The sequence below is a fragment of the Schistocerca cancellata genome, chromosome 2, assembly GCF_023864275.1.
Source record: "Schistocerca cancellata isolate TAMUIC-IGC-003103 chromosome 2, iqSchCanc2.1, whole genome shotgun sequence".
Lineage (NCBI taxonomy): Eukaryota > Metazoa > Arthropoda > Insecta > Orthoptera > Acrididae > Schistocerca > Schistocerca cancellata.
In genome coordinates this window covers 1,096,895,058-1,096,918,265 of record NC_064627.1, presented here as the reverse complement: position 1 = coordinate 1,096,918,265, position 23,208 = coordinate 1,096,895,058, and the positions used below count along the sequence as shown (strand labels likewise).

General features: G+C 36.5%; 1 protein-coding gene across 2 annotated transcripts in view; it reads left to right on the top strand.

The window, feature by feature from the left end:
- Positions 1–487: 487 nt before the first annotated feature.
- LOC126163115 (uncharacterized) overlaps positions 488–23,208 on the top strand; it is an 82,218-nt gene continuing 59,497 nt past the window's right edge. The window contains exons 1-2 of one of the 2 annotated variants that reach the window (XM_049920038.1): positions 488–734; positions 17,807–17,971. In XM_049920038.1, coding sequence (XP_049775995.1) covers positions 600–734; positions 17,807–17,971 — 300 coding nt within the window. In that variant the 5' untranslated portion in view covers positions 488–599. Of the gene's footprint in view, positions 735–8,716; positions 9,734–17,806; positions 17,972–23,208 lie in introns of those variants that run through there. The other variant, XR_007535163.1, reaches the window with a different exon arrangement.

Sequence of the window (23,208 nt, the reverse complement as noted above, 5' to 3'; positions counted from 1 at the left end):
TCTCAAAACCGGTATTAACTATTCGTGGAGGAACTTCTCTTCATTAAAGCAAATAAGTAAGAAACTGGAAGCCATTTCACTGTTATTTACTGTAATACACGATGACAAAGGTGAAAATGTGTTAATTTGATTAATATGCCATTTTCCGTCAGTTTATACATATGTTTCACGTTTCATTCATTATTTTCATGCCTATTAACAATAATTTGCCTTTTACATTTTTTTAGACTTTTTTGTATCCACAGCATTAAAAGTGTCTGGTATTGTGTCTCCACTTTACTTCTAGCTGCTTGAAATCCGCAAAACAAATTTTGTAAATTTAGTTTACAAATCAGTTACATTTCTAACTTTTCATATTTGTGAGTATTGTTTCTAAAGTAAGTTTTTATTCTTCGCATAAACAAATTACATAAACCCTAAAAATAAATTGCAGAGATAATGCAACATAATGGGAAGATATTTCTCCTTCTCTGCCTCTATGTGATTACTGCTTATTCTCTCAGTCTGTTCGAGTGCCCGTGAGTGGTGAGAGGTGTTCGTAAATTGCGCGCTTTTCGAGAGCAGTAAGTGGAGTCATAACATTGAATGTGTTGTTTAAAATGATGGGGCCGCGTTTCAGACAAGGCTCGTGCCGACTCTGTTTATGGGAATCCAACAGTTTGTGGGATATATTTGGAGAATTGGCAGAAAGACGAAATTTCGCCCGGAAAATCCAAGCATGCGTAAACATAATTGTGAGTATCATTGTAAAATAAAGTTTACAGTAGATAATTTGTGGGTGTTTTGCTTCCAATTTTATATTTTCTTTTACTTATCCATTCTGTTTTTTTGGCAGTGGTGAGGTTATGTTTTTACGTTGACATTTCTTCTGTGAACAGTATTTATTTACATTGTCATACATGTGGGTAAATGTTATCTAGGATATAACTTCAGTATCATAAATGTTCGCTGTAAACGTTTAGTTCCTGTATCTAATTCGTTACAGTTCTCATGTAAATTGGTATTTGTTTTCGTTGTGGGTGATGGTTTACAGTACAAGCCGGTTCTACAGCTCAAGTGGTACTTCACTTTCATTGACGTTGTCGAGAGTTTGTAACACGAATGAACTTGGTAAATTGTAAATAATTAGTGTAGTTATTGTTATCAAATTGGGGGGGGGGCTAACGGTAAATAGTCAAGCTATTTAGTATCAGTAGCAGAGTTTATTATTGCGAAGTTTATATTACCCCGCTACTGTAAAAGTCTGAAATTCTTATTAGTCAAATTTACAGTTCAGTGTGGTGATTACTTTGAGATGTTAATCTCTCGTTATTGCATGATGATCGTTGAGATGACGCTGATGTTAAAAACGTTTTTTTTTTTTTTTTTTTTTTAATTTTTAGATATGCTTTTCAGTAATGGTAGTAGCCCTATCACGATTGAAAATATTTAAGCCAGTTGTTATTATATTTTGTGTGTGTATGATTATTTAAGTAAATATTTGTATAGATAATTGTCAACAATCACATGATGATGTCACTTTCTTTCTTTGCCACCTTACTAGGTTAACAAAAAATTTTCACAATCAAGTTTACGGTTATTCGTCTTTGATTATGATCACTTTACTAATAGTGCTTTATTGATTGAAACTATGCGTTTCAGGGGCTAACGATTTCGTCATTAGGTTGTTAAGTTTGTAATGTTTGTTAAACAACATGTCATGGCACGTAATTGCAGTTGCGTATATTTACCTACTTCCGACAATAGTAGATTCACCGTAAACTGAACAGCACCAACCTATGCAAGTAATTTTCTCTTATGATGGAGCATACAAATAATTGACACTATATTCAGAGCATATTAAATAGTTTCCGCTATGGATACAGTGTCGTATTTACTCAAGTCACAGCAGTGTTGATTTAGCCCCATAATTTGGTTTTTTAGTAGGCTTTATTATTATTATTATTATTATTATCATCATCATCATCATCATCATCATCATCATCATTATGAAGAGGGTCCATAGTTTCATAGCGTTGGAGTTCTAATCTTTGGAGGTTTGCCATTAACAGTTATCTATGTTAACATTTTTTCATGTGTGATATTTGGGTGTAGCACAAATACACTACAAAGAATAACTGATTCTGTTAGTTCAAAACAACTGACGAGTAATGAAAACATTTCGTCTCCATTGAAATCAGGTTCCCAAATTTAGCAGTTTCCATGCTTTCCCTAAATTTATATGGCTGCAAACATCTTTATCACCCTTGACTAATATTTACTTATTTTCATCTTACATTGTTGAGATCATAGCAATAAAGAATTGTGTTAGAAGAGTATATAGCTGGGAGAGGTAGTGTGTTTAAAACTTCAAATGACAATAGGTTTTTAGCTCTTTGGGAATATTATTTCAGAATGTATTTGTCATTCTCGTTATGGTCATCAATAATCTTTTTGGTCACAAGTAATATAATAATAACAGTAATAATATACTGTTTTCTTAATATCTCTCATTTTAAATAGGTAGATAATTTGTTAAATAAACGGTGTTCTTAAACTAAAATGAAACTTATTATAATGTATATCAGTCATAAAATAAGTATGTTTGGCAAGTCAGAATTACAAAGTGAATATTAGTGTGGAATAAACACTTAAGTAATAAACACCATATTTACAATAAATAGTTAAACATAGTTATTTAGAATGGGATAAGAGGATTTGCACATTCTGCTTAGACTTATGACCTTAGCAGTTAAGTCCCATAAGATTTCTATCTCTCTCTCTCTCTCTCTCTCTCTCTCTCTCTCTCTCTCTCTCTCTCTCACACACACACACACACACACACACACACACACACACACACACACATTCTGCTTATTTAATAGTAATATTGTACTATCAGTGATGACATTAAAAGTAATAATTAAGCAAGTCTAATAGTGTTTTATGTATATAATTTTATGTTTATAAGTATATATCCATCTTAAAGCTCATTTGATTTTGGAAAGGAGAAAAATGATGAATAAAAAGTTGAAGTATATGTGTTATGTGAAGCTACTAGTGGTAACTTTTAATAACAGTTTATATATAGTCATTAAATAACATATCTCTTGGTTCTGCACAATTCTTTTAGTGCTGATGTGCCCATTGCATAAAGTACACAGTAAAAGCTACATGGGGGCTTGTATTGAATTCTGCACATACATTGAAATGTGTGGAAAGAACTTACTTTTCATTATCGTCATGTCACTTACATTATCTGCTGGCGGTTTCTGTTTTGTGAGTATGTAAGATGATTTCAGGTTTTTAGTGTTGAATATATTATGTTGAAAGATGGAGTTCTTATCACAGAGTAATTTGTAATAGGGTGCAAATATGGCATGTTAGTTATAATCACTTTCAAATATGTAGTGGATAAGAACCAAGTAGATATTTGTGTGATTCTGATTGAAATCCTTTACATATACACATAAAACATTACAAATACAAAAATGAACCATTCTTAGCTTCAGCACACCGACACACTTATTTCATCTGACTCTGTTCCTCTTTGTTCCATTGTTTTGCTCTCTCAATTATATCCCAGAACTTCATCCCATACCACCCTATACTGCCTGGGTAAACAAGTCTATCACTTTTCCAGTGAACTGTGATGCATTAGATTCAGTCTCCTCTCAAGTTTCTTTTTTCCCTCCCTCAAGAAGTACAGTCATCTTCACTCCCACCTACCCAAAAACCAGTGGCTCATCCTGTCTTCTAAAGATGTCATGTGTCCTGCAGATAATGTTCATCTCCCCCTCCCCCCCCTCCTTACTGGCTGAATAGTAGATGTCTCCCACAACACCTGAAAATGTCATTCCACTGCCTCCTCCCCCAATGAAAAAGATCAAAATTCACTCCTCTCTTCCATCTAAATATTTCATTCATCCCCACCCCCTTCCTCACTGAACTGGAAAATGGCCTTCTGCTTCCTATGCCCTCATAACTTTCAGCTATTACCCTGTGCTTGCAGTTTCTCCACAGATATCAGTCCATTCTCACTCTACATGATTATTTTTTTCTGAAGTTTCTGTTTCCCCACTTATGTATTTGCTTGTTCCAGTCTGCTTACCCTTGATCTTACTTGTCTCTTTCTCCAAGTTTATTGTGCTTCCCCTCCTCCCACCCACCCCTCCGCAACTAGTCTCTTCCAATGCTCTCTGTGATCACCCTCTAACTCGCATCTCTTGCCTCTACTGGTGGTGTCTCCCCTCACATTCACATTTGCTGCTCTCTTGCCTAATTTACCACCCCTATCAGTGCCCCTCATTCTTCCCTGTTTACACTATCTTTCCCTCCAGCTCACATCTTTCTGTCACCTTCACTAACCTTCCTAGCTAATATATAAAATGATTTGCAACATTCTTGCAGTAAAGGATGTAAGTAGGGACGGTTATTTTCTGATACTGTTGCTATTTTTCATTTACTTTTGATATGTCAGTGAATGTCACTGTTACAGATGTTATCATTAGTATGCAGTGATGATATTGGAATTGTTCCTTTTTTGCATAGTTTAATAAAGCTGAAATATGTCACAAGCTTGATTAGTATGACATTTTGCAATTAGTTGATAAATCTGTGCACTGGGAGGAAAAAGCAATGACTAGTGGACAATCACAAAGAAGAATGGGGATATGTGTAGCTGTTAAACTAATACTTATTTTCAGCTATGCCAAGAACAAGAAACGGATTCCTGGGAAGACAATATGAAAGACAATAAAACTGCTAATTCTTGGCACACCAGAAGTATACTACTTTGATAACCATATGTGTATTTAGTGTCCATTTACACCTAACAACCTATCATGTCTTTTCCATGAAGTAGATGGTGTTCTCTTGGATTAAAAGTTTTGAGTGTTGTTTCCTGATGGTAATTCCTAATGCATCACATGCTGTTTTGTGGTTTCTGTAAAATACTTACGTCAGTATCCAACTGATGGCAGCAACAAACTGTTTTTGTTTGCAGCCAGAATAACTGCTTTGTGTACTACAATCTTAATTTGTTTAAAAAATTTTAGGAAAAAGTCATAAGCAAACACATATATAGCACAAAAAGCTCACATGGCTTCTGGGAAAAAGTTTCTACTCATCACTTGCTGAAAGTGTAGGAGGCTGAGAACAAAAGAGGTCCAGGAAATGCAATGAGTTCTGAAACAATCATCAAGAGTGTGTGTGAGTGTGTGTGTGTGTGTGTGTGTGTGTGTGTAGGAGAGACTGTGTGGGGAAAGTTCTTCCTTGAAAATATTCTGTGCAAATGGTTTGTCACTGAACTTAGATAAAATTCAGTATATGCAGTCCTGTACTACACAGGCCATGACACACCACTAGAAATAGTGCATGAAAGAACATCAATAATTGTGACAGAACATTAAAAATGCATAGGTTTTTCTTCCAATACAAGTATGAACCGGAAGAGGTCACAGTTAGAGAACTTTTTAAACACCCAAGCTCTATAACTTTCACATTACATATAACATATTTTGGAGATGAAAATGTTGAGTAATTGACTTGTCCTAGTTTCCTTCACTAATTTCAGGTGGCATCATGTACTCACAGTACATTAACTCATTATAAAATTTCATGTCAACGATTGACCATAATTTGAAAACTACAGTTACATTACTTACTGCTCATACCGGACTCGAGAGTCCATTACCACAGCAACATATTTTCGCCATCTGTCCCTGTCTTGGGCTATTTCCTTCCATTCACCTTCAATACCTAGGCTCCTCAAATCAGCCTTCACGTTGTCCTCCCATCTACACCTCAGTCTCCCCACAGGACATTTTCCTTCTAGGTGCCCTACCAGTACTTAGCACGCTGCCCTGCCCTCATCCATTCGAGCTACGTGACCCGCCAATTGCAGCCTAAGTGATTTAATGATACTGATTATGTCAGGGCTTGAATAGAGTTCGTGAACCTCTTCGTTATGCAGTTTTCGTCACTCTCCGCTAATGTCATCCCTTTTTGCTCCGAAAATTTTCCTCAAAATATTGTTTTCAAACACTCGAATTGGCCAGTTACATTGACAAATATAGTACTAGAAAAGAAGTTATTTACACTATACTTCATTCAACCTTAATGTGATACAGAAAAGTCAGGTGTGTGTGTGTGTGTGTGTGTGTGTGTGTGTGTGTGTGTGTGTGTGTGTGTGTGTGTGTGTGTGTGTGTGTGTGCATGCCAAAACAAAACAAAAGACTGTCCAATAAATATGGACTGAAATGTACACCTTAAGAGCTAAGATCACTTACGGTTCTTTATTGCTGTAAAACACAGCTGTCCTACTGAACAAGTGCTCATAGCTCTTAAGGTACATATTTTAGAGCTCAAATATGCTATACTTTTTTTCTCTGGTTGTTGTCCATACTATCACCTATGAAATTTGTCAGAGTTCATTGAGGACTATACTTAAGAGGGTTTTTATTTTCCTTTCTGCATTTTGTGAATAGTTGTTTATAAAAGCTGGTTAGTGCCATACTAGTCTAGCTACTATCAATCCTGAAAACAAGTCCTACTAATCTTGTTATTTTACTGAAATAAATGATGCACAGAAGCATAAAAGTTAGAATATTTCTAAGTAATTCAGATTTTACCTGTGTAGTATAGCTTCATGCAGTTATGGACTTCTGTTATCTCATTTAATAAAATTCAGATGATTTGCACATAAAGTTTAGACCATAGCCCTCATTGGTGCATTTTCCACAGTCATTGCCTTGCTTAATCAGCAACTTCTTTGCATATGTATTCTTGCATACATTCGAAGAACAGCGTGCAACTTGATGTCATATTCTTTACTTCACTTATTACATAGATGTGAAAGTATGCCTCCAAAATCAACAAGCCATCGAAACAGTGTGGTAAAAATATTTACTGGGTGTGGAATGACTGCTCTAGACCTTCCATTGTTATTTAATGCATAAAGCTTCAAATGGTAAATATTGTTCTTTACACAAAATTAGAAAAGAAATAAATTAGGGCAAGACCTGCACTCCTATGACAGAATAAGGTGGTACATGGGTTAAGATAGTGCCCTTGGTTTGGGACGATGGCATTTTAAATCCCTATTTGGCCTTCTACATTTTGGTTTTCAAAATTACCACTATGAGAAGTGTGCTTCATTTTAGCCATAGTTTTCTTCCTTCAGTTTCAGACAACCCACACAGTAGGCTCTCTTCTATCAGTTCACCAGTAGATTAGCTTTTCAATAGGCATTTTCATACTTCTAAGCTAGATTGTTGTGTTGTGGCTAACTGTTGAGGAAAAAGCCTGGCTTTGTTCTGTGTTCTTCATCGTTTTCCAATAAGACAAACAGCTGCAGTACATCTTGATGAGAAATAATTTGTGGCTTCCCAATCGAACACATCATTCTGTAACATTTACATAACTTTGTGTCTCCTCCACAGTTGCAGTCAGTGTGAACTGTGGAAAGTGTACACAGTATGTGGTTTGATTGTAACATACCTAGAATGTGACAGTGGAGCTGATTTAAGCATTATTCTACATAAGTTGTATTATTTGTCAGTATAAAACATTGGTGTAGGAATGCTCCACATCTGCCCTGGTCAGTTCTGATCCAGTTCAGTGTGCACCAGTATTGTCAGTTAGGTGAATACTTACTGGTCTCTTCCTGGGAGTTTTAATTAGTTTGTTATGCTTCAAGGAAATTTGCTCCTGCCATTGATTGTTCCAGACATCTTGTATGTTGAAATCAAAGCCCTGCTGTAAGAAGACTGCAATGGCTGGATTGCTATGTGCCACAATGGTTTTCTAGACTTTTGCTAGAGTTCTGATGATGAAAATTTCTGAATGAATTTGGAATTCTGGGTTGTTTCTTATTCTTGTCTACACATTTGGCAGTAACTGTGATCGTCTAAGAACAGTGAATGTTTGTGGGATGATTACCCTCCTTGTGCTGAGGTGCATTACTTGACTGAGCTGTGCGTTATTTTAATGTGAGCACGATTTATACAGGTGGAACCTCAGTACTATGTGACTGATCATGAAACAGCTAAAGGATCATCTGAGAACTCTTTCAGTGGCACCCCAGTCATTTCCTGTTAATTATTGGAGTGCATTGTTGAGGTTTTAATTGTAGGTGCCACATTCTGGAGATGGTTTTTGTTTTTCAAAGACCTGATGGAACTGACCTCTTCACTGCAGTGTTAAAGCATCATCACTGGAGGGTTCAGTGTATGCAGTATCGATATTTCTGGTGAACCATTCTACAAACCATGAGGCATGCTGTCTTTCCTTGCTTGGTGATACACTACAATCCTTTCGTTTTTCCGTGTAGCCTGTATATTTGTTGTTTAACACATGTAGCTATTGCTTATGCAGTTAAAGGCTTGTTTTCGATCTGTGAAACATTAAAATATTATGATCCCCATAGATAGTGGGAGCAGTTTCCACTATTTTCTTTGTTGGATTATGAAGTAAAAAAAGTACTGAGTTACAGAAAACTGTTCAAAATACTAATGAGTAATATTAAAGAACTATTATAATAAGTGTGTGAATTCTTTTAGCATGAGATGTATAACTTCATTTTCCCATGTTATCAATGATCATATGTACCAGTGTTGAACAGAATATTTAATGGTGCTATATAGATTAGGTTATAATAAATAAAGTAAGATTTTTTCATTTGATCATGCAAAAATAACACAATACCAGAAACCAATATGGCCTGTCTTGTGTGCAGCAGGAAATGTGAACCTTGTAATGATGTACCATCTGCCATGAACTATGGTGGTATGAAGAATATGGTTACCCAGGAGTCTAGAACTTGTGGAAAAAAATCATAGAAATATATCCAGACCTGAAAGAACAAGAGACAGTTCATAGAAGATGTACAAAGCAATAACCGTATATCAGGAATGCAAAAGATATCAAACATTGGCAGGAAAATAAAGGATATATTCTTTAGACCCATCTCTTGAAGAAAAAAGAAAAAAAAATTGGTGGGATTGACACATCAGAAACTTGCACTTTCTAGTGAGCAAGAGAACCAAAATTATGTAAAAGCCAAAGAGTACAGAGACCATTAGAAGCAGTGGTAAAAGGTTAACTTTGAAATGTAAAATTGAGATTTCTACTGGTTGTGCACAGCAGAATTAGATGCAGAGTGAATACAAAGATGTGTGAAGAAAATTGAAAAGTGTGAGGATGAAAATAATACTGAACAAGGATGACAACCGAGTGAAGACGATCAGGTCCATAAAAGAAGAAAAACTAAGATATGAAGTAAATTGCTATATTAATAGTAATAATTTTGTCGACATGTACTCAAATGAAATTATTCATGTAATAAATTTTGTTGATTACCTTTGAAATGTGTCATTATGTGACTGAATAAGTTATACTGCCATAAAAAATTTATTAAATCATTACTTATTACAAGTTCCCCACTAATTAATTGGTAAACTAGTAATACATTTGTTTGGGGATTTCTTTCCTATTGTATTGTTAATTGAGGGCAAGACTTGGCAGTAGATTCATCACTATTTCTTCGAAAACTATTATCTTAATCCAAAGTGAGGTGACATTGATGGTTTTTTAAAAGTGTGGTCCTTGCTCTTTTCTGCTTTTTTACCAGTAGTTTATTCACGGAACTCATGATTTTTGTCTCAACTCCTGCTTCTGTCCTTTCATGTCCTTATCTGGGCAAAGTGTTATTGTACAAAATAATTGTAAATAAATGGCTGCTGTTGTGAAATTATATTGCCTGTACTCCAATTATTTATTTAAAGACATAATGTAACATTTCTTGAGGAAGTAACAAATAATGGCTTATCCATGTGTTTTCAATTTCAGGCATAATTGTGAGTAGATTTTTGGATGCAGATGATACTGAGTTGATTCTTCGGTGTAATCTGTGAATAATAAATCAATGCTTATGTACATTGGAAGATGACAAATAGTGAAATGAACTACTGACATTGAGCCTTTGGACTTTCATTCATAAATCTGTGATAGTGGGGAATGTGACCCCTTCATGATGTCAAACAAATTCAGTGAGAATACAACAGATAGAATGATAAAGGGTACTTTCAGTCAAAGTAGGAGTTGCATGTAGATAAAATTTGATCTAATATGCCCATAAAGTAGTGTATGAGTTATTCAAGCTTTAATTTAGGTTATCAGTTGTTGTTGTGGGCATTTGAGACAAACCCTTAAATCACCGATTCTGTAAAGAATCAGACTCCCTTGTACGAAACAGCTTCAAACATCTCATTACAAGTGAGTTAATGTGTTAAATGTTTCACTTTAAGTGTGAGAGTGAGAGGAAGTTTAAGAAAGGTTTGAAATTAAGCTTAAAGTTTGTTTGAAGTTGCTAAGTGCTCTCTTTCTCAATTACTGGATGAATAAAGTCTGGGTATTTGCATGCTTTCAATTACACTGGTTCCAGAGAAACACACATTTTCTAGTGGTAATATTTATTTGTTGTGTTAAACTTCTATCATCATATTATACCTCTTATTGAATATATTGTGACAGCATTTTAATTCTTTTTAAATTCAGTCAGTCATTACATGAAATATTGAAAATCAAATTTTTGTTGCCCCTGGAAGTATTAGATAGGCACCTTGCAACTGGTAGTTGATTCCAGGATAGTAACTCCTTTAGCAATATACATCATGAGGCTAGTTGGAAAAGTATGTATGTGGACATTAATTGTGAAACTATTGCCCCTTCCTACCATTTGCTTGAAGTTTACTGGGGAAACCAAAGAAAACGGAGGAAAGGTGATTGTACAAGTATTTTCATACCCAGTGCTTATCTCATATGGAAAGCTCTGTACTAATTCACATGGTCCTGAGTCTTAGATTATTTAATGTCTCTTATCATAATAGTATCACTGTTTTAGTCCAAAGTGGCTCATAAATTCAGATTATCATAAGGGAAAACTAATGAAATGGTGTGATATTTGCTCATTCACTTACCTTTGACAGGCTCTGTAGCAACACAGTACCAAAATATAATAGTTGTATACAGAAGAGCTGAAGGAAAAATCTGCACACTTATCATTTTATGATGTTTCACCCAGTTCTTGAAGGTATTAGAATTTTCACTCTTGCTGTACACCACTGTCAAGAAGTTTACTCAAAAATTTACACATTGTATATCTCTTTGATAATCGTGACAAAATTGCAGGAGGTACACAGGTGCTACATATATGTAGTAGATCAACTTGGACAGCACAGGACTGGTATATTTGTAGTAACAGCAGTGCCACTTTCCAGGAAACAGAATGCACTGCTCATGCATTCCTTTGTTGAAAATGGAAATTACAATGATGAAAACTGAAACCTGTTCGCACACAGGGTAAAACTAAAATTAGTCATATACCTATTGTTCTAAGAAAATACATTGATCCTTCCTGGTGAAGGATATAGACGACTTGGGTTTCCAATGAAGCTCTGTGATGCTTATGTAGGATAACAAATACTAGCTAGAATTCTTCAGCTGCAATTAGTTACGTTATAGGATTGGCAAGGAATATATTCTTTGAACTGGGAAACATTAGCTGACCTCATGGAAAAATAACCTGCATTGGTAAGTACAAACTTAACACTAAAAAAAGGTAAAATGGTTATTTGTGATATCTAGGAAGAGGGACACTGTTTAGGAGGAAGAAAGACATTATTTAGGAGGAAGAGTTGAAAATGGTTTATCAGCTATGGTTATAGTTCATAATTTGTATACATGTGTAGAGCTGTATTACAAATTTTTGTTTCTACCAGTAACATCAAGCTTTAGGAAGGTGAGTCTCAGAGGTAACTTGGGTAGAAGGTAAAATATCCTTGGAATATAATACCCATTAACCTGATGGAAAAGACATGCATTACCTTTGTCAGCAGTGCATGTGAGCTGGGAGAAGACAGTACTGAAACTATCTGTTGATTGGGATGCACAGTTTGGAGGGTGTAACATGCTGCTCTAAGTCTTTGTAGAAAAGTCTACAATATTTACAGAGATATTAAACACTAGTATTTGTAACAAAAGTTATGATACTGAAATGACACAGTAACTGATAAATTTAGCAATAACTAAGTTAATTTCTAAATTAATTTGTAGTGTGACATACAGTATATGCTCCAGTAAAAATTTAAAAAAATGAGAAGCAGTAAGTAGGAAAATGTAAGCAAAAGCAGTGGACACTCATTTTATGATAAATTTAAGAACTGATGCCAAAAAAGTAGCTGTAAGTTAAAGGTAGTATTCTCAAATTGAATACGGTATTGAAAAAATACAATATCACCAGGAAAATGAAACATAAATGTTGTTTCTGCGAATTATCTCTAGTTATATGCTGAACAGGAGTGTAAGTATATAATATTTCTCAATTAATGTAATATTTTGCTGTACATGGTGCAATAAAAATAATTTGAGTAGTAATTTTAAAATTTGATAACGGTTAATAACAAATTTTAAAACAAACCTGAACTTCAGAAGCATTAAGTATTCTGTAACATGGAACACATACATGCAGCCTCAGCAGGCAGAGACCGCGATCTTGAGCGCGTGCTTGTGTGTGTGTGTGTGTGTGTGTGTGTGTGTGTGTGTGTGTGTGTCTCTCTTCTGTCTCCGAAGAAGACCTTAATGGCCAAAAGCTAATTTTCTGGCAGTCTTTTTGGTGTGCCTATCCACAACTCATTATCTCCACTATGTGGTGAGTAGCAACCATCCTTTTCATGATATTGTTACATTCCATCCTGGATTTTCCATTGCTGAAAACATACATTAGTTATATGCCAATAAGTAATGTTCATTTTATTTTTATATCCAATATCAAGAGTATTCTTTGCAAGTCTACACTGCGTGCCTGCTTCTCATGTAAACCAGTTTATATGACATAATACTCTATTTGAATAAACACAGACAATGTGAAACTAGTGGCATCCATTTAAATTTCTTGATAGTTCCAAATATGTGACATCATTTGACATACTGTGCTTTCTTGTCCATTTATTAATTTATTGTAAACAGTGTACATTTCTAGCTTAACTATGGTGTATTTATGTGGCTGTCAGGTACATATCATAAGTGAAAGATAAATCCTTGTGTAATATTTGTATCTGTCCATATGGGCAAGTAGAATGAAAGTGGAATGATTATCTGATTAAGAACACAGTTTGGCTGTCTTTACATTTATGAAGTCCATCTTGTTTTAACCTATAGAGGCAAATGATTGTATAGTTTACATTATATACACTATGGTGTATTTATGTGGCTGTCAGGTACATATCATAAGTGAAAGATAAATCCTTGTGTAATATTTGTATCTGTCCATATGGGCAAGTAGAATGAAAGTGGAATGATTATCTGATTAAGAACACAGTTTGGCTGTCTTTACATTTATGAAGTCCATCTTGTTTTAACCTATAGAGGCAAATGATTGTATAGTTTACATTTTTTTTCCATACTGTATTGAGGAAGCAAGCAAAATTTGTAATTGGCTCAAAGGCTTAGCTGAGAAAAATAGCCATGCTCCTGTTTCTGACAGAATGCTCTTTTTTTTGCTCTGGTCAAGAACCCACACACACTGCCACTTATGCAGGGTCTTTTGCCCTCTTCCTATTTTCGAATACTCAAAACATTGCCAGTGTGGAAGTAATGTGAACTACCATGAAGTCCTAAGGCACATACACATAGGATCAAATGTTGGAAATTTTTGTTAGTGGTATACATGTAATTACACAGCTTCTGTCACCAAAATCATGTAAAGCATTGATTCCGCAAAACTGAGGGTTAAGAATGTTAGGGAAAGTTAATAACAGAACATTCTACAGAACTGTATTACACTACCTTTCCACCGCATTTACTTTTCAATAACGTTATTGGTTATAAAAATGCATAATTGTTTGAACTCTCGCTTGATATCCTTAAATACGGTTAATGCTGGAGTTAAGTCTTCTGCTGAAAAGCTCGCAGCAAACAGAAGGCACAACTAGAAACCTCAGAAATGTAAGTAATAAAACTATCTATTATAAAACTCTCCAACAAATTATCTTGAGCCTGGTGGGGAGAAACTTACTGCCTTAAAGAATACTGTTTGTTACAAAATAAAATTCCATAACACAAAATTCCAACACACAAATAGTTAATGGAGAACGGAGAACATGGACTCCACCAGTAGTTGCTCTTTCTGCTATAAGTATTTTATCTTGTGCAGTAGCAGCCTTTAGTGATATAGAAATGTTATTAATTAGTTATTTCAAAACTGTGGAACACAAAGAGTAAAACTTTTTTGGAAAAAGAATCTGGAAAATTCAGAATGAAATAATGACAACATTACGAAAAGTGTAGTTTGCCACTCACCATGTAGTGGAGATGAGTTGCAGACTTGTATAGCAGGCTTATTGTTTTCTGTTTCTGGAATTCAACTTCTCCACTACATGGTGGGTAGCAATCTATACTTTCCATAATATTGCCATTTTTCTAACTTTCTAAATTTGTATTATACTTAGGATGGGGAAACAATAATACTTTACATACATACTCATTTGTAGATAGGCAAACACCAGTTGCATAAAATAAAAAATCAGCAGTTTTGCACTAGGCCAAACTTTGTTGTCAATAATAAATACGTGAACCCCAATAAAATTTCCAGGGTAAAATAAACACTTGGTGCAAAAATTACGTGTAAGTAATTTGCATCTTATGTTAAAGATCACTGTAGAAAGTAATCCTAGAAATAAACGGGGATTAAAATTGTTTGATGTGATACTCTATGCCTCTTCAATGAAAATTTAAGAAAAAATGTAAGTCATTAAAAAATGTGACAGATGACTTTTCAGTGCAGATCCCTGTAATGTAAGACTATTTTGGGTATAATAATCTACTGCCACCTACAATAAGTGTTGTACAATTATGACTCTACAAAAATAAAGTGAGAATTTTACACTTGTGATATACAGACTGGAATGTAGATAAAATAGGATAGTATGATTTTGATTTAGGTATACAGCTTTTTTGTACTGACCAAAATAATTTGTTTCGATTGTTTCTGTAGTACACAGTGTGTGTATTTAAATTGGATAATGGAAGTATTGTGAGAAAGTCAAAGTTTAGGGATCGTGTTAAGCGGACATTCATATATAACATAGTCTTCTACACAAATCTGTAAGCTCTTGGTAAACAATAATATATGTATAAAATGCGTGTTTGAACATCAGCTGCTTTTTTATTTAAAATGCAGATAATGAGCAGTTTCAGTCACAGACCATCTCCATGGAATCAATCTAAAGATATGATAAATACAAATAGTATACAGGAAATGTTACATTTTCTTTCTCATGGAAGTGCAGAATATACATGAATTCTTATAGGGTTATAACAGTTTAAGCCACAAAATCACATCTGCCATTACTTAAATAATTACCACATCTCATATGCAGAGCCTGTCATGAATTCCAGTAAACCACACCGGATTTTAAAGGCAAACATACTAATAATATGCCTAAACACGGCAGTACTTTCTATACATTACTTGATGATTGTTAATAGTCACCTTCCAAAAATGTTTAATATATGTATTAAGTTGTTAATATTTTGGGTGTATATTGTGGCAATGGAAATAAGTTTTAATAGTTATTGACACCATGATGTATGAAAATTACTTTCTCACTACCTTGTCATGCAAGCTGCAGAAATGAACTTGTTTGTTATATTACTACCATAAATAAGAAAACTGAATATAGCACTGTTTGATTATTTGTTTGATATACTAGTTCTGCTCACATACAGATTAAAGTGTTACATATACCTTGGTTAGTAGAAATAGTAACATTATGTTTCATGGAAATTAGCAAAATAGATTTTTGCTACCTATCATTGTTTTGTATCATTTATTCTGATACATTTTGTGTACAGCTAATTTCTTGGCATTTGCTGCTTTTAATTAAGTCATATATTTGAAATAGAGAAAGACAAGATTTATGAAATACTTCTCAAACTGGAAACCAGATAAGCTTTATTTTGATTTACAATAGCTCTTATGCAAGAAATAACAAAGAAAAAACTTATGACAACCGTTTACATGTGGAGTTCCAGGTAATGACTTGACTTAAATTTCACTTGCTCATTGGTAGGCTGTACGTTCATTGATGCATAATAAACGCAAGTATAGTATATGTGTCAGTTTGTAAAAGTTCCATATTTTTTTAGTGGTTGTTAGTTCTAACATTCCTCAGGTATCCATTGTGTTTGTTGTGTAATTTATTGTCACTGTTAATATGCTTCATGTATTTGAGGTGGTGTTTTCTAAAAATATCAAATTTATGCTTCTATACTGCCCTCATTTACGACTCTCATATTGGATCATGTTTTAGGTTTGCAAATGATAAATCTTTACTAATTCTGTACTAATATCCTTTTTTATTTGTCTTTCTTGGGTAATAAACATCCATATCATTTTAAATGCAGTTTTGTTATACATTGTAAGTGCATTACTGGGGTCAGTCTTGTAAAAATAGCACTGATGTAATGAAATCTTAATAGTGTAGCTTTGAGTCATTAAAGTTAATGATTACTAAAAAGGAATTATTGTGAATTTCAAAGCAAGATTACAACTAGAAACAGGAACAGTGGGGGGGATGCTTGAGAGTGAGCTTTTGTGTACTTAAGACAATGTAAATTAAAATAACTAGAAAATCTCCAGATGTAAATAACTGTAGTGTATTCACCAGGAAGTCAACTGGTGAGACTCCCTTGTTATAAGTATATTATCTGGACCTAGGGTAAACTGTTTGATCAGCCTTGGTGGATATTCACAGTGTTGGTTTTTTTGGAACAATTTCACAAATTCATCATGGCTGTGTTTTTTAGGTAAATGTATGGGTCAGTTAAAAGTTCTATTGACTAAAAAGGATTATTGTTGTGGTAGTACAGAACAACAATATATAATAATTTGCCACTATTGGTCAAAACAACATAAACTTCAAACATTTCTACTCATTACATTGTTACTGTAATCCAGTTAGTTGTATGATAGGTATGTTTATATTATAATGTGTAGTGTTGTTGAGAATGTAAGTTACCATTAACTATGGCCATGTTCATGATGCCTTTCACAATAATGTCTGTATCAAACATCTCCCTTAAGAGATCTTTCCCTGTCAGAAGGAATGTCTGTCACTATTAATAGTGTCAGATATAATTATGTGATTGGTAGAGAATGAGAAATGGTGCGTAATAACATAATCACTGTCTCTCAGCTCTTCTCTAGAGAAATACACGTAGATTCTCCATAAGGCACTATAAAATATTTGAAGGGATAAATACTATTCACCCAGCAGTTGCTTTCCTACATCTAGGAAAACCACAGGCATCTTCCTTCCTTTTAGGCTATATTAATACAATGATATTCATTTCTTCTGCATTAGTATAGAAATTGATACAGTATAGGTTACTTTCAAAAGAGAAAACTGGTATGGCAGCTTTAATCATTCAATATCAGGATTATAATTTAAAAAATGGACATATTAAGGGACTTTATTCCTGTTACCAGCTAATTATTTCATCTCTTTTGCTGCAGACATGTACGTATTCACAGCAGATTTCCTTCCTCAAACTGTTGTGCTATTTCTTGTATGATGTTAAATTTTTATGTAACGGTTGCTCAGTTATAACCTGTTCTATCATTAACAGTTCAAAAAGATACCGAAAGCCTTCCCCATTGTTTCGTTTCAGATCTCGAGCTGTTTATAAATGCGAGAGAGCTAGCCGGAAAATTAAAATTTTCTTAATAGCTTGAGATACGGCCAGTAAGTGCATGCTGTTGTTGCAGGTGTCAAAGGATGATGGTTTGTCGTCGCTTATCTGCCCCAACTGCATATACAAAATTGAGTTATTCTATGACTTCCAAACGAGTTGCAAGAGGTCTGACGACTTACAGAAGCGCTACAATGGAGTAGAGGACGCTGGTTGTGGAGATCGTGATGCTGCGGAAGATGTAAGTAGGTGTACAGATATAAATCAGGTACTATCTTTGAAGATTTTTTAAATGTATTTATAGGTGGAGTCTGCTATATCTGCTCATGTGATGTTCCGTGCGATGCTCGATGTCAAAAGAAAACAGCCGATTTGGTTTTCATTAACAATAAACCTAAATCATAATTTTAGGCGCCCATTCGCGAGATAAGGCTTAAATTAGACTGATGTTTCTGTGTTCCATTGCGTTTTGCCGCCGCCATCAAATATTATGGAACTGAGTATTACACTGGACTAATTTGAGGTTGTTCCATCGATTGGGCGAGTAAAATTAAAATTTAAATCTCCTTCTGTGAAAAACATAGCTTTAACGACTTTTTCAGTCGACAGCAGATATCACCTGAAATGCCGCGTCAAGTGGCGTAGTTCGTGCTGGTCTGTCTGTACGTTATAAAAACAAAGTTACAGAATTCTCAAAATATACAGACGCAGCTGATCCTGGCTCTGACTTCAATAGGCTTAGAACTTACGATGGATGCTTTCGCACTTTCTGCAGGATTACAAAAGCTTACAAATTGTGCACATTTATTCTGATCTTTTCTTTTTCGCCGTAGTCGTCAGATGTCATATCAATATCTGTTGATGAGTATCAAGATCCGCAACATGTAATTTGCGTAGTAAGCGAACACGAGCTTGTAGACGGTTGTTTTAAGTTCGCTTGACCGGGTCAGTTTAGTTGCCAACTAGTTAGCGCAGCACGTCTGGAGCTTATACGATCTGTTCATAAATTTCACTCGGCAACGTAATATAGTGCAACCACAGTTATTCGAGCGGAAAACATCCTTCATTTTTTAAATCTCTCTTAGAACCCATAGTAAACCAAAAGTAGAACATCAACAGAAAACGTAGGGTATCCATCCGAATACAAGCTTGCACAACATCCTCTCACAACTCACTGACGATGGTCGCATTTGGTTCCAAGGCACGCACGTTTACGTTGATGGCGTCCCTGTTGTTCCTGATAACATTGCAGATTCGTTAGATGGCGAGAGGTTTGCAGATTCGTTACATGGCGAGAGGTTTGGCTTTAGGAAAGGAAAAGATCCAGAGAGACAGTGGTGAACTTGCGCTTGACACTCTACATCTGTACTCCGCAAGTCACCTTATGGTATGTGGCGGAGGGTACTTTGTGTACATTTCCCCCTTTGCCTGTTCCAGTCGCGAATGGTTCGCGGGAAGAACGATTGTTGGTAAGCCTCCGTGTGAGCTCGAGTGTCTGTAATTGTCCTTCATGGGTTTTTCGCGAGATGTGCCTAAGAGGGACCACTATATTGGTAGGCCCTCGTAGGAACGTTATGCTAACAGTAAATCACAACTTGATGCAGACGCCTCTCTTGTATCGTCTGCCACTAGGAGTTTGCCGAGCATCTCTGTGACGCTTTCGCACTTGCTTAATGGGCCTGTAAAGAACCGTGCTACTCGTCCTAGGCTCTTTCCTGCTTCCTGTATCAATCCTATCTTACACAAATCCCAGACGATCAGTATTAGATTCGTGGAACGAGATTTTCGTAAGCTACCTCACTTGTGGATGGACTAAACTTCCCGAGGATTCTTCCAATGAATCTGTGTGGCGTCTGCCTTACCTGCAATTTGTTAGCTGTTGCCATTCCACTTTGAATAGCACCAGATGCTTATTGCCAAATATGTTACGGATATGAATGAATGCTTCTAGTGATCGTTCTACAATAGTATAATCGAAGGGCCTACGGTAATCGTCTTTCTGCTTAGTTATGCAAAATACGTAAGATTTGTTTGTGTTTAGCGTCAACTGCCGACCGTTGCACCAAGCGTCAAACCCTTAAATGTCTTCCTGCATTTCGCTACAATTTTCTAGTCCTACGACTTCTCTGTATGTAACAGCATCATCCCCGAAAAGCCTCTTGGAACTTCCTACGTTATCCAGTAGGTCATTTATTGTGAAAAGTAATGTTCCTATAACACTCCTTTGTGGTGCCCGGAAGTTAGTTTTATGTCTGGAAATTTCTCTCCGTTGAGAACGGCTTGCTGCTTTCTGCGATCTCGTAAGCTTTGCCGTCGTGATAAGACTTGAAAGTCTTCTCGGGTTTGCTGCCATTACCTGAAATCTGCTTGATTCAAATTATGTCGATCCAACTGTCCGTCATCTTCAGGAGAACGTTGCTGCTGAGTCCTGAGTTTTCAGGGGGACTCAGCAGCAGAAGCAGCGTTCTCCTGCAGATGGCGGACAGTTGGCTCGCTGAAATGCGGAATTAAGCTGATTTTAGGATCCGGCAGAAAACTCGGAGTGTTATGTTCTGTTTGCCACAAACTCTTCAGTCCTCACATAGATGCTCAGATATTCCGTAATAATACAGGCAAGACTTAAGAAAAATAAAGGCACAGGACATGATCATTTATATCACCTTATTTTGCTATTGTCGTTACGACTGATATGGTTTTAGTCTTCTCATTTTCACGATTACGGCTGGAAGGCATTATTTATTCCGTCACTGTCTTGGCCCTCCGTGTGGCTGGCGGGATGATGATTCTGTCGCCACAGATGATCCTGGGGTGTGGTGAGGGTAACGGAGGGGCTCTGATCTGCATACCGCCCTGATCCTTATACTTTTACCTCTCGTTAAATTGTGATCCGTTGCATCTATATTGCTTTCGGTGCCTTCACAGATAGATCAAGTTTCTGGCTTACGCCGTCAATTCTACTTAGTGCCTCTCTTGACAGAGGGTTTGACGACATCGCTGTTTGATCCCTTAGCCCGCCCCCCCCCCCCCCCCCCGTCTCAACCAACCACATCAAGACACGTGCATTTGTTGGACTTGCATACATAGAAAAAGCGTTCAGCAATATAAAATCATTAAAGACATTTCAAATACTCAGAAAATAAGTATAAGCTATAGGGAAAGACGGACAATATATAACAAATACTTGAGCTAAGAGGGCCCCAAAAATAGAATAGCAAGAGGAAAATGCCCAGATTAAAGAGAAATTAAGACAAGGATGCTGTCTTTGCCCCCTACGTGTTAGTTTAGTACATCGAGGAAACAATGACGGAAATAAAAGAACGGTTCGGGAGTGGGATTAAAATTCATGGTGAAAGGATATCAGTGACAGAATTCGCTTATGGCGTAGCTATCGTCAGTGAAAATGGGGGAAGGATTACAGAACTTGCTGAATAGAATGGAAAGTTTACTGTGCACACATCATGAATTTAAAGTAAACCAAAGAAATGCTGAAGTAATGAGAAGTACCAGGGATGAATTAATAATGAACTTACTTGTTAGCCTCAGAATTGGGGACCATATAATAGATGAAGTGCAGAAATTCTGCTACTTTGAAAGCAAAATAACCCATCTCAGATGGAGGGCGGCCGCTGTGGCCAAGCGGTTCTAGGCGCTACAGGCTGTAACCGCGCGAATCCTGCCTCGGGCATGGATGTGCATGATGTTCTTAGGTTGGTTACGTTTAAGTAGTTCTAAGTTCTAGGGGACTGATGCCCTCACAGTGCTCAGAGCCATTTGAACAGATGAAGGAAGGGGGACATAAAAAAGCAGCCTAGCATAGGCAAACAGGACATTCCTGGCCAAAAGAAGTCGACTAATATAGAATCTCGAACTGCAAGGAGAAGTTGTTGAGAATGTAAGCTTAGCAGCACAGCACTGTAGGAAAATGAATCATGAAGTGTGGGAAAAAAGAAGACAGTCGAAGTGTATAACAAGCGTTGTTACAGAAGGATGCTGAAAATAAATTCATAAATAAATGCATACGCTAAGAAATGATGTCGTTCAGAGTATCGGCTAGGAAAGGAATCTGTGTCACTAAAGGAAGCGCAGAGAGTAGAAAACTGTAAATGAAGACAGAGACTGGAATAAATGAAGCAAATAATAAGAGGATGAAAATGTCCGTGGAAGAGCAAGACGTTGCGGGCAGAAAACTGATGAAGAAATTGAAGTGAGGTGGCATGGACGACCGCACAAGCACAGCACGATCGCAGAGCATACCGCGAAGTGTTGTGACGCAGTTAGACAGCGATGGCTCGTTCAGTGTCTCAGTGACGGTACAGTTCTTGTGTAGGGCTGCTGTAGGCGGACAAAGAAATGTACGTCATTGTGCGGCAGGCTCCTGCCTCCCTCATTGTCGAGGATCTGTGGCAGACACCTCGGGGCCAATTTCGTTCCGTCAGAAAAGAATATCTTCGCCCTACGTGAAAAGTGCTGCAGTAACCATCGGGATACATCCCCTTCCGCGATTGTGGACATACCAGAGCCATCGACTTGTGCCTCAGTTCATCAGTCCATGCGACTTGCTTCCATGTATCTGTATTGAAATATCGGTGATATAGCACCCACCTTACCTCTGACGTGCAGCGTTAGAGGGAAACTTATGAGGGCGGTGGCCTTTGTACCGCATAACACGGGGTTGGTTCTGTACGCTATCAATTGTCCCCGGCTGTTATTCTTTCGAGTTGTACACAACAGCGGTTGGTTGCTGTGCAGCCCGTAACCGCGGTAGTTGATGGCGACCCTTGTCGTATCGGCGTTAATTCTTGAAATTTTCCAGGCAGATACAATACTCCATTATGTTTCGGGCGTGTATCCTGGACAAAATTATTTCTTCTTCCGATATTTCACCGACTCACCTTGAAGGTGGCTTTATGGTTATCAGTCGAAATTTCGGAAGAAGAAATAGTTTTGTTGCGGATGCACGTTCAAAAATGATGGAAAATACATTTGTTATATTTTATACCACTAGGCTGCGTGGCGTGCCTAAGAGAGGAAAATGAGCCAACTGCCAGTGAAACAATATTTGTCTCAAATAAGGAGTAACACACCGAAGGAACATGACTTCTTTCAAGAAATTCATTGATCGCAGTCCCCAGTATTAAGACTATCGTTCACGATTCTGTTTAACTATATTGGGATTTGAACGTAAACGTCTGTGAACTCCTTTACACTTTCATTATGAAATTATGTTTTCTCAGCATGAAAGCGTATTAACTCACACTATGTGATCAAAAGTATCCGGACACCGCGAAAAACATACATTTTTCATATTAGATGCATTGTGCTGCCACCTACTGGCAGGTACTCCATATCAGCAACCTCAGTTAGTCACTAAACATCGTGAGAGAGCAGAATGGGGTGCTCCGCAGAACTCACGGTCTTCGAACGTGGTCAGGTGGTTGGGTGTCAGTTGTCATACGTCTGTACCGGAGATTTCCACAC